General features: G+C 39.4%; 1 protein-coding gene across 5 annotated transcripts in view; it reads right to left on the bottom strand.

Annotated features, from left to right (window-relative positions):
• Positions 1 to 1,098: 1,098 nt before the first annotated feature.
• The window catches only part of arhgap24 (Rho GTPase activating protein 24), a 76,670-nt gene continuing 66,363 nt past the window's right edge, over positions 1,099 to 11,405 (bottom strand). For all 5 annotated transcript variants that reach the window (XM_014006462.1, XM_014006464.1, XM_014006463.1 and 2 more), the window contains 7 exons: positions 10,848 to 10,970; positions 7,783 to 7,990; positions 7,053 to 7,185; positions 6,277 to 6,350; positions 6,069 to 6,190; positions 4,815 to 5,997; positions 1,099 to 2,968 (listed from right to left, as the gene is read on the bottom strand). In XM_014006462.1, the coding sequence (XP_013861916.1) occupies positions 2,704 to 2,968; positions 4,815 to 5,997; positions 6,069 to 6,190; positions 6,277 to 6,350; positions 7,053 to 7,185; positions 7,783 to 7,990; positions 10,848 to 10,970 (2,108 nt within the window). In that variant the 3' untranslated portion in view covers positions 1,099 to 2,703. The remainder of the gene's footprint in view (positions 2,969 to 4,814; positions 5,998 to 6,068; positions 6,191 to 6,276; positions 6,351 to 7,052; positions 7,186 to 7,782; positions 7,991 to 10,847; positions 10,971 to 11,405) is intronic.

The raw sequence follows: 11,405 nt of genomic DNA, 5'->3' as shown, positions 1-11,405 counted from the left end.
CACACACACACACACACACACACACACACACACACACACACACACACACACAGTATGAGTTAGTAAAAAAGCAACTTGGTGTTATTTGTTTCAGCCCCTAATGAACGAACAAAAACACATTTAATCAACCCATTGATCCCTTTATTATCAAACCTGGAACAGGAGACATGATTCCTTCAACAGCTTATTCAAAATGAGTTCAATCAACTTACTACAGCTAAGAACCAAGCTGAGTCAAGCCAGGCCTAAAGTTTAGGATTTTGAAGCATTATAAATTACTACATAAATGGACAAATCATGATTAAGTGGAACATATTATTAATATCTTTCACCAAATCACTTTATTGTTAAATTTATACAACTGATAATCATTTAACAAACTTTGTGAATACCTGACAGACTGCTACATTTTCAAAGTTTTAGGGGCTTCAAAGCATTAAAATAAAATAATCTTCAGAAGAATCTAAAGGCCCTGTCACACTAGACAATTTATGAAACTTTTTTATGTCTAAATTGCTAATAAAATTTATATATTTGATCAATTTGTTCAAGTTACGAGGAACACACTGAAAAGAAGCTTCTTGTTGATTTTTTCAATTCTTTCTTCAATGTAGATGTCTTTAAAATGATCATAAGTTGGCATAAGCTGTCTAGTATGACAGGACCTTTAGATACTTCTGAAAATGATGCAAATGTGTCACATTTAAATAACTGTGATCACACACTGAGGTCCAATCATCCCTGGCCAAGTAGTGCAGGTGATGGTGTTTGATTTAAAAACTAAAAACAGACTGTATGACAATGAAGAACCTGAAAGATAAACTCAAATATACATAAAATAATTTAAAAAGTATCTGAAAAGTTAATGAAATTAAAGCGTGACCGCACAAGATTGTTCTATAAACCTGTCTTATATTTTTGACACAGCTTTTAAAATATATAAATTAATGAATTGTTACTTTGATAAACAGAAAGAGTTTAGAATTGTTTTAAAAGTATTTCTTAGCTCCTATAAGTTTTCTTCACTCAATCAATGATAAATACACAAAATTTGCCTAATTTGGAAAATACTCTTAAAAGACACAATAAAAAACAAACTTGTGGGTAAATTTATCTTTATTCTTTGACATTTTTTAAGGTTCCTCCGAATACCAAGCCTCGTGTCTCGAAGATGTTTCAGCATCCCAGTCAGTTCATAATCTGCTCTTTTGTGTTGAATTCACAGAGGTGACAGCTCCAGTAAGCCTATTATTTCATGGTGACGGGTGCAACGTGAGAAGTTGCATGCGTCCCTCCTTTTCTTTGGTTGTCCGGGCACTTATTTTTTACCCCCGTGGATGCGACGCATTCCACATGTCCTGCAATGACCAGCAGCAGGTTTTTTTTAATAGGATCTGGTCTTTTTTAGTCGTGAAGCAGCAGCAGGTCTGCCAACAGAACCCTCGTCTGACAGCTGGAGCTCAGCAGTGGATTTATACCCCTCAGCAAATGCACACTGCGTGCAGACATTTGGTTTAAGGCCACATAAATACACTTTATTAATACAAAGTCCCACCAACCAGGTTGACTCATGCACTTTCATACACACATTTCCAGCTGAATCTTACAGCTGGGTGTTTTGCTCAGTGATTAAAGGGACAGTTTGGCCTTTTTGAGAGGGGTTCTGTGAAGTCATCAACATAGAATATACAGTATTATTTGTTCATACGTTTTATCAGATCATTTTTTAAATCGCTCCACTGTCCTTTTATTCACAGTTTAGAAGGAAAACCTGTTTTGTCAGCTAGTTTTACTCCAAATTTCTTGAAAAGTCAATCCTTGTTCCTTATTTGTGAAATACATCAATTGCACTAGGCTTAAAGTTAATTTTTTTAAAAGCTACAAAAACCTCCGTCAGTCTTAACTTAATTTGTGCCGTATCCATTTGAACATTTGTCAAACCACAGTGCAGACTAACAAGTAGTGTCTTCAATAATCTATAAAATATTTACAGAACAGATTCCTTATTTTTTTGTTTTGGTCATGAACAAATGTAACAGCACAGAGGCACAGGCAAATTTACAGCGTACTCTCCGATTTCAAACACATTGATAGAACATTCAGTACCTACTTGCAGAGGCTGGACAGACATGTAAGTGCAAGAAAATATAAAATATCACATTGATAACTTTGCTTAGATACTAACATTTAAGTTTTCGTTTCATTTCTTTTTACAAACAAATGTCTGCATTGTTTCCCTCTATATACATATAGAATGACACTGGACACATTTAAAAGAGCTAAATCTGCGTGGCGTTTGGCATTTCTTTACATTCTTTCACATTTTTCCTTCCCTTCCATCTTTCAGGCCCAACAAGCTGACTGTAAAACATTGTACCAAATCTCATCACAAACTGAGGTGAAGTGTTCCTTTGTCCTAAATGAGAACCACACCGATTTCAGAGGTTAAAGAGTCTCCATGAGGTTTTTAAATAATGGTATGTACAGATAATGTTTGTTTAGCATCACTCCAGGTGATGCTACATTTATACAGGTCAACTTTACTAGCTGTACACTTTCAATTTCTTAAAATAAAACGTGCCATTATATTTTGCATTCCACCTCCTTCTTCAATCAGCAGCAACTTCCTGTTTCACGTTACTTCAGCGATGACAACATAATGTACGTAACTTCAGTCTTCAAAGGCAGTTCTCCATCTTCCTTTCACTGGATCCAGATGGTGTTGTTGCGGTCTGTTCGGCGGGGGTCGGTGGCCGGGGTGTTGCCGGTTGCGGTGAGGTCACTAAATGTGGAGAAAAACTGTTCCATCTCTTTCTGCAGCATCTGGTTCCGCCGCTCAGCGTCGTCCTTGGCACGCTCGGCGTTGCGTAGCTTGATTTCCACCATGGTGTACTTCTTCCTCTCCTGGTCCAGCTCCTCGTGGAGGTTCACCATCTCCGTCTCCAGCTCCAGGTTACGCTGCTCCAAGCTGCAGAAGAGGTTTCACAATGCATGAAAAGAGACATAAGTAGGGGTGCAACGATACAGAAAATTCACGATTCGGTTCGGTTCAATACTTTAGTCTCACGGTTCGATATTTTTTCGATACAAAAAAAGAGAAATTTCCATGCCCCTTTTTAACTTGTAATTTATTTAAATTAATTATGACCACTTGTTTAACCTCAAAGTACAGTTTATTTAATTAAACGTTGCTGAAACAGCAAGTTTCTCAGTGGATCAGTGCTCAACAATGCAGCCTAGGTGGAGTAGTCGAACACAGATCCACTGATCTTTTAACACAGAGCATCTTCAGAAGACAAGTTGATAAAGTAAATTTTAAAAAAATCTGTATTGTTCGATACAAGTGTGCATTGAACCTAAAGCACTGTATTGAACGGTTTGATACGGGTACATGTATTGTTGCACCCCTAGACATAAGAGGTGATTATTTATGAATAGGGTTGGACAAATCTCAAGTATTGATTGAAACCAGGACTAACTGGATTCGACTGGATTGTTAGAATTTTTAAATTTCGATTCCTTGTTTTAATACATAATCCGCCGACCAGAAGAGGAAATTGCTAAACACCAACAAAGAGCAATCTGCATGCAAACCGCCAAACACCAACGAAGAAGATTACGATATATCAGTAGATATATGAGTTGCCAAACCACAAAAAAGAAGAATGTCTGAGCCACACTAACACCAACAAAGAAAAATCTGCAGGTAGTGTGTGCATAAATGGACAGTGTGCAGCTGTGATCTTGTGTGGCTTAACTTGGAAAAAAAAAAAACGATTATAATGTGCTAAGGAGGGCACATGACCAACATGATTAAACACCGTTTCAGGTTGTTTTTAACGCTCTGCGAGGGCCTTCCTCTGCTCACACATCTAGGTAGGTAAAACAATAAAATACGAACACTGCTAACACCGCTACCAATATATACTACACCCTAAAACTGTAACATCAGCTTAGTAACCTGTTCGCCTGCAGCATCAAACACTGGATATGTGTCAATGTGTTTTCATGAGGTTTTAAAAAATAAAGCTCTTGTGAAAGTGTACCCCTGTAAAAAAATAAATCATAAAACTTATATTCAAGTTTATAGGTTTATATTTATATAGCGGTTGATAAAAGCCCCATAAAGAATTCTTAGTAAAATTCATAAAGCGTTTATGAATTAGAGAAGTTAAGACTTGTTCATCCAGAAAGAACTCTAGTTAGCTAGCTTATTTTAACCATGAACATAACCCCACCTCTCCAAAGAATCAAACTGGGAATAGTTGGAAACCAGAATCAAAACTCAGAACCAGAATCATTCAAATTCAAATGATGTCCAACCCGACTTTTGAACATACTATATAAAAACATGAAACAAGCTAGCAACAATCACTTGTTTTAACTTTTTATTACATCCTAACACATACTAAAGACTATGTAAAACTGGGACTTTTAAGCTTAAAAAATTGATCAGAAGTACCAAAACTCAAAGTTGTAGTCAAAATGTCCCAGCCAACATCTGAACTCTGGTCAGAATAAAATTAATTGAGCGTTCTGGTTCAGACCATTGCAGTTATACTATCATTCTAATGAATTTCTTTTTTTTTATTTTTTTTTATTTATTATTTTTTTTGTTGTTGTTACGAAAATAGATTCTTTTAAGGCGTTTTAGAAAGAAAGACCTGCAGGAGAATGACTGAGCAAGATTTAAGCAATTTCTCTCTACAGGCAGATGTCACGTCTCACTCAGGGAAGAGAAACTATTTCAGCAAATGTGATAAAGAGTTATTACTCTGTTAAATAGAACCATGTAAAAAAAACTGCATCCCTACCTTTTGATCCTGGCCTCGTACTCAGACTTCTGTTTGTGCATCTCCTGTTTAAGACTGGCCACTAGACTGTGCAGAGCGCTGTGGCTGCCAGGTCCATTGCCAATAGTGAAACCCTCACTGGTCTCACTACTGCTGGTGCCCCGACTACTACCCCCAGCTCCATCACCACCCCCTTCCCCGTTGCTGTTCCTGCCACCCCCCTCTCCTCCTCCACCACCGGTCTGGAGAGGATCGCCATCCTGTGCCGGTCCATCCAGGTCCTCGTAATGACCGCCGTAGAAGTCCTGCTCGGGGCAGGTGGTGGTGGAGGAGCGGCAGGAAGTGGAGTTGTCGGGGAGGGAGATTTCGCAGGAGGATGTGGACCAAGTGGCACTATCCACGCTCTGCTTGTCCTCACAGCTGGTACTCAGACACGTGTTGGTGGTCTGATTCTGCAGGTTCTGGTGGTTTAACTGCACGTTATCGTACGTGGACAGGCGATTCTGACTGGCTGTTTGTTCCCCGTGGGAGCAGTGGCGTGTCTTGTTGCTCTCTCGGAGCATGACGCAGCCATTTTGTACCCAGAGACCGTTGCGATTGTTCAGAGTTCCTGTGATCCCATCAGAGCCTGAGATACCAGTGCGCACAACGCCAGTCCCATTCCCTGCAGGACTGCCTCCACTCGTCACCCCACTGGTGCCCATTTTTGTGCCCGAGCCTTTTAGTGTCCCACTGCGACGAACTGGTAAACTCCCGCCTCCCATCAGGGCCTGGCTCTTATCTAGCGTAGGATCTGAGGAGGGGGAGGAGCTGAAGGAGCCGTTTGTAACGATCCCACTGCCTTTACTGAAAGCTGGGTTCTTCTTTATGGTTAGGGGTGGACTACGGGTCGTGTCAAAGTGTCCTGGGACAACCTTTTGGGGGCTTGCTGATCGCGAGGAGCCCCTGTTGTCGACTTGTTGGCGGTTTGAATGAGACTCGGGTGCTTCCCAAACACACTGCCGGACCCCCTGCGTGTTGTTGTTCTCTGCATTCTGGGACACGGCGATGATGGGTGAGGTAGTTGCGGCGGCTTGTCTCTTTGGCTGCTCAATGTGGTTGTTGTTAGCAAGTTCCAGGGATGTCGGCTCATCTTTGTCTCTCGGGAAAAGAACGTCGTGGCGACCAATCAGAACAGCCATGAGTTGCTGAACCAGAACGGTTCCTGAGAAAATGAAACTAAACATCAGTGTCAGCACAAAACTAAAACTAAGAAGGTTGCACTCAAACACTGACCTTCCATAATTGTCACTGGATCCTCAATCTTTGGCCTCAAGATATTTGGCCCAAAAACTGTGGCCAAGTTCTGGACACTCATTTTATTCACTCCTGAATAAGACTGGACTTCATCAAGAAATCTGTGATTAAAAAAAAGAAACAAACATTTCACTGTTAATGATTTCTTGCAGTTTGAATTTTATCCAGTTTTACAATTAGCCAGTACCTGCAAATGTACTTGAGGAGGTTGTAGTTCACTGGAGGTAGACTTTCCACAAGCCTTTTTAATTCCTTCATGCCCTGAAGACAAGAGAGAACACTCATGAACACTTGTGTGACAGATCTTTTGACTTGTAGATAGCTCTTAGAAAAACCTCAGTTTAAAGATAAAAGGTGGCCGGACTGAAAAGCTAATAGATAGTGAGAGTGAGGCTACAAACAAAATGGACTGCAATGGTCTTAAAACAACTCCAGTCTCAACGATTCCACAGCAGCTCATTTGAAGACTATTTTTTAATCTTAATTTGGGAATTATGTTCAGTCAAAGTAATGCTAAATCTGAAGAAAAAGAATAAATAGCCAAATAATGTTTTTATTGTTCTTCATTATGCCATAAATTGTAAAAAGGAAAGACCAAAGCTTTCATCTACATAGAAGAATTGAAAAACAAAAATCCACATAAATGTCCAAATATTCAAATGCTCAATGCCTAATTAATACAAACAGACTTTGGACACTAGAACAGAAACTTAGCTTCTGCCTCCGACCCTGTATCAAGCTGTGACAGAAATTCTATTTATATGCCAGAAATCAAGACAGACACAACAAAATCATGGTGTGAAGAAACATCCCAGCAGAGCAAGGGATGACGCCGGAAACCAGATTTTCTGCCCCAAAACAGGATTTATTCAGTGCTGTCGTTCTATAAACAGAAGCCAGAAGATGTTTGGGTACAGGCATAAAGTCTGTGACCAGCAATGTGTGAGTTTTCTGATTTCTCACCATTTCATCATCTTTGCTCAGGAGTTTGGCACAGGCCAGGAACTCTTCATACTTCTGGAAGGGGATGACAGGCTCGGGCAGTTCTCTGAGGTACAGCTTCAGAAGAGAGGCTACGGTGTGCACGTCTGTGTTACTGTAGACAGGGACAAGGCACTGAGAAGTCCTTCATTTACAAAGAATGACCCAAGAGATGTGAATTTTGACTAAAATTTCATGTGTGCCTAAAGTCGTAGCAAACAATCTTTGGTTCAGTTCCACCAAGTCAGAGTTCTGCTGTTATTCTTCAGCTCTTTCCTGTCTACTCTGACACTGTTTGACCCAGAGTTGTTTGCAGTTTTTGTGTATTCTCACCCACCGGATGTAGCCTACTTGGATTAGCCCTCTGATTGTTCAGTCATTTTAATGGTATTTTCATCCTCTCCCACTTCCTACATGTTAGTGTTTTTACAATACCTCTTACTATGAATAGAAAAGCAGAGACATTCCAAGCTGCAAAGTACAGAGCTGGTGTATCCCATCACTTGTTCTCCATCAACTTGAGTTAGGGATACATCTGGATGTGGGCATAGCTATATGCAAAACAGGGCTTTAAGTGCTCGCTCATCTTAAATTCAATTGAAATTATTTGAAAAGGCACAGATCTCAGCAGTCAGCAACCTGAATATATGAGCTGGTCGTAAAAATCCTTGGAGAAATTTAATCACCCAGATTGATTATGTTTTCCCCTTACCAATCAAAAGATGGTTTCTCTCCACAATCGAAAGCATCCTGCAGCTCTTTGACCAGGTTGGCCTGTCCTGGCAGCCTGAAGAGACCCTCTTCTTGAAGACCCCACTGCCGAATGAAGTCCACACACTGCTCCACTAGCATGGGAGCCAGCTTGTTCCCGAATCGGCGCTCGTACCGGACAGTCTCCTCCAACTTCTGACCAAAGATCCCTGAAACGCAGGACAAAATGTTTCATGATGATGATTGTTGTTGTTTTTTCCAAAAGAAATAAGCTTCAAGCAGTTGTGTTTTTTACTCTTCACACTGAAAGCTTTTGTCCAAAATCCATCTAACAATAAATGTAAAAACAAATGTGATGTCCCATCTCATGACAAATAAAAAAAGCACGACTTCCTATAGCAACATTAAAAATTAGCATTAAAGGAACGCATCATCATCTTGCGCAATCTGTTAGTGCTTGAAGCATGTCATCTAGTACCATACCAAATTTTACCGCAAAATCTGTAAAGTTGACCAAATTGCAGTAATTTTTGAGTTGGCTAAGGTCAATTAGCTGCGACAGCCAACATGAATCTGGTTGATGCCATATGTTAACAGTTATAGATGTGAATCCAATGAGATTAATGAGATATTTTGCTAACATGTAGACAAATGAACATGCACACATACAATATCACACCACAGGCAATTACAATATTGTTTCATGAAGCAGGCAAAAATAATCCATGTGTGCAGGGTCTCAAGAGATGGTACAAGCCTGAACCAAAAAAGCTCTATTCTACTATCAGCATCTCACTAAACCTGATCATCAACAGACATTTTGCTCTCAGAACAGGTGAGTTTTATGTCACAACTCATTACTGTATAAACTGGCCTTTAGTCTAACAGAACAGTGAGAAACAAAGCTGTAGATTAAAGAAACAAAGAGTGATGTCAAATCAATCATGTTGTGATTTGTGATGTTTACGTCCAGACATGCCCAGTATAAAACATGTACCTAAACTGAGTCTGATAATCAGATCTGTAACTTTCTGCTCAGCAGCTCCTCTCGCCTTTTCACCTAAGCCCGATGTGCTGCTGTCCCATGTTGGGGATTAGGATGGCCCTCCACAGAGATTTGGATCTGCATACTGTTCCAGTCTCAGATACGGAGGGAGGCTACTCGCACACATTTACACACGAGACACGACAAGGTAGGTGATTAAATTAGACTAATCTTATCAGAGCCCTTGTGCACTTGACACTTACAAAACAGCAGGGCTATATGAGCATGGAAACTATGACCTAAAGACATATTTTTGGATTTACAATATCCTGAATGACAGTCCACATCAAAAACACAAGCAACTATCAAAAAATGAAGACCCATAGTCGCCAAGTTACACTTGAAAATTTAACAATAGCCGTAAACATGGTAACACAGTAATAGAAATGATGTTAATTTCTCTCTTTTTCTGTTTAGCTAAGGTCAGAAGAGGAGTCTTTAACTGGTTGTGTTATGCTAACATCTCTGAAATAATTTCATAAAGTAATTATGAAAAAAAAACTAATCAAATTATCTTCCCTGGTATTTTTTTTTTTACATTCCATTAATGTTGTAACTGTATTATGTAACTGATGTATTGTTTAGTTAGAATTAATTACAATCCTAACATGTTGCTTGAGTACAGAGAAAAAAACCTGGTAATTACCATGAAATAAATCACCGAGGATCCAAATGGAGAAGCCACAGCTACACATTTTTCTAACTCCCTCACTCTTCGGGTCGGGCAGTACTTAATGCAACATCCCAGTAAGAGTCCAGCTTTAACATCACATTGCTCTGGGTGCTCCCTCCCTGTCTGGCACTCAATGAACTGAGTTTTTTTTAATGACATGTCAGCAGTCTTAATCAGCCTATCAGGGTTTATTTAGTCACTCTTGCTACTGTAAAATGTGATGTGTGTGCTCTTTGTGCCTATATGTGTGTGTGAGATGAGGGAAGCCCAGCTCAGCTCCAACATGGAGCCACCTTTCCTGTGGCATCATTGACAAATGGCTCGTCCTTTTGAAGAGCAGTCAACTGTAATGGACGTGAAACTCCCCGCACTGAAAACAGAGGGGCCAACTCTGCCTCATCTATTCTATTTGTCAACGAAAGCTGCCCGTCTGGTTGCGAAAGCTGCAACACAATGTAAGTCGATGTGTGCCAGGACAGTCAATAACAAGCCACAGCAGCACAGCGGGACTCAGTAATCAGTGCACTAATTCCAATAAATTCAGGAAGCTTTTCATGAGAACAAATATAGCATCGTCATGCTTTGTTGTTTACTTCAGCATCACTATGTATGTTTTATTTAAAAATATATTTTTTTGTCAGTAGAATAAAATGTCACAATAGAAAATGGAGATAAAAATGTTCTACAGTTTTGCTGGTTTATAATACACGCCGCATTTCTATATTTAGTACTAAGAACCTGCAGTATGTTGAAAGTGCCAACATGACTGCTTTTCTGCAAAATGACCCTTGTTTTTGGGTTCTTGTTTTGTTTTTTATCAAGGAAAACTACAGCAGATCATCCTGGTCCTGTAAGGTCACTATCCTGTATGGTTTAGACCAGTGGTTCCCAAACTTTTCAGCTTTTGACCCACAAAATAACAGTAGCAGAGACCTGAGCACCCAGCTATTTTTGGATGATAAACATTTGTATCAGGTCAACTAAACATGGGCATAGTAACTATTTTTATACTACATTTCTCCATTTTAAATATACTAACCTCACTCCTTTGTAACAACTAAGGCAAAAATGTCATTAATTCAGAAAATCTTTTCAGGATCCCACTTTGGGTCCCGACCCCAACTTTGGGAAACACTGGTTTAGATGTTCCTTTCCTTCAACACATCTGTTTTGAAAATGAGTGACAGGTTTGTGCATAACTGGAGGCCATGCTGAAGAGGTAATTCGACTACTTAATCTTGATTATAAACACAAGATAATTAAAACCTTAATCACACAGACCTTAAACCAGGCACTCAAAAGTGTTCACAGGCTTACAAAAACAACGCCTGCCTGCATTTATACTAACCWCCACCAAAAGGTGCCCAGATGACCCTCCGTATTGTCTTCACCCAATCCTCCATGTCATTCTGGGAGCTGGCCATAAGTAGGTAGGTCTCATGGTTGTTGGTCATCCGCTCTTTATCTCCCCCTGCTCAAAACAAAAACAAGGAAGTACAAGTGATTAGCAAATCTATGGTAAAATACTGCAGCAGGAAATAATTTATGATCACCTACTGATTTGTTTATAGCCCCCAAAATAATTTTTATGAAAGAACAAAAATTTAAATTTAAATTTAATTTAAATCAGGACATAAAAAGAAAAATAAATCATAAAATTAATCATACGGTTCAAAAACAAWCAAAAAGTCTTTTGTGGCTTCGTTACTTTCTTAGCACCCCAGCTTTTATATCAACTACATCAAAAAGATCCGGTGGGTGTTTTTAGTAGACTTCTGATCCAGTTTCTGGATATGTATTTGTAGGGGGGAAAAGAAAAAAAATATGAGTCTAATCTAATATTGCATTGAACTAAATTTGATAAATATATACTTGTCTAAATTATATCAACTACAAAAAGTAATAC

This window comes from Austrofundulus limnaeus, unplaced genomic scaffold (genome assembly GCF_001266775.1).
Source record: "Austrofundulus limnaeus strain Quisiro unplaced genomic scaffold, Austrofundulus_limnaeus-1.0 Scaffold36, whole genome shotgun sequence".
Taxonomy (NCBI): Eukaryota; Metazoa; Chordata; class Actinopteri; order Cyprinodontiformes; family Rivulidae; genus Austrofundulus; species Austrofundulus limnaeus.
This window is presented reverse-complemented; position numbering and strand designations above follow the sequence as displayed.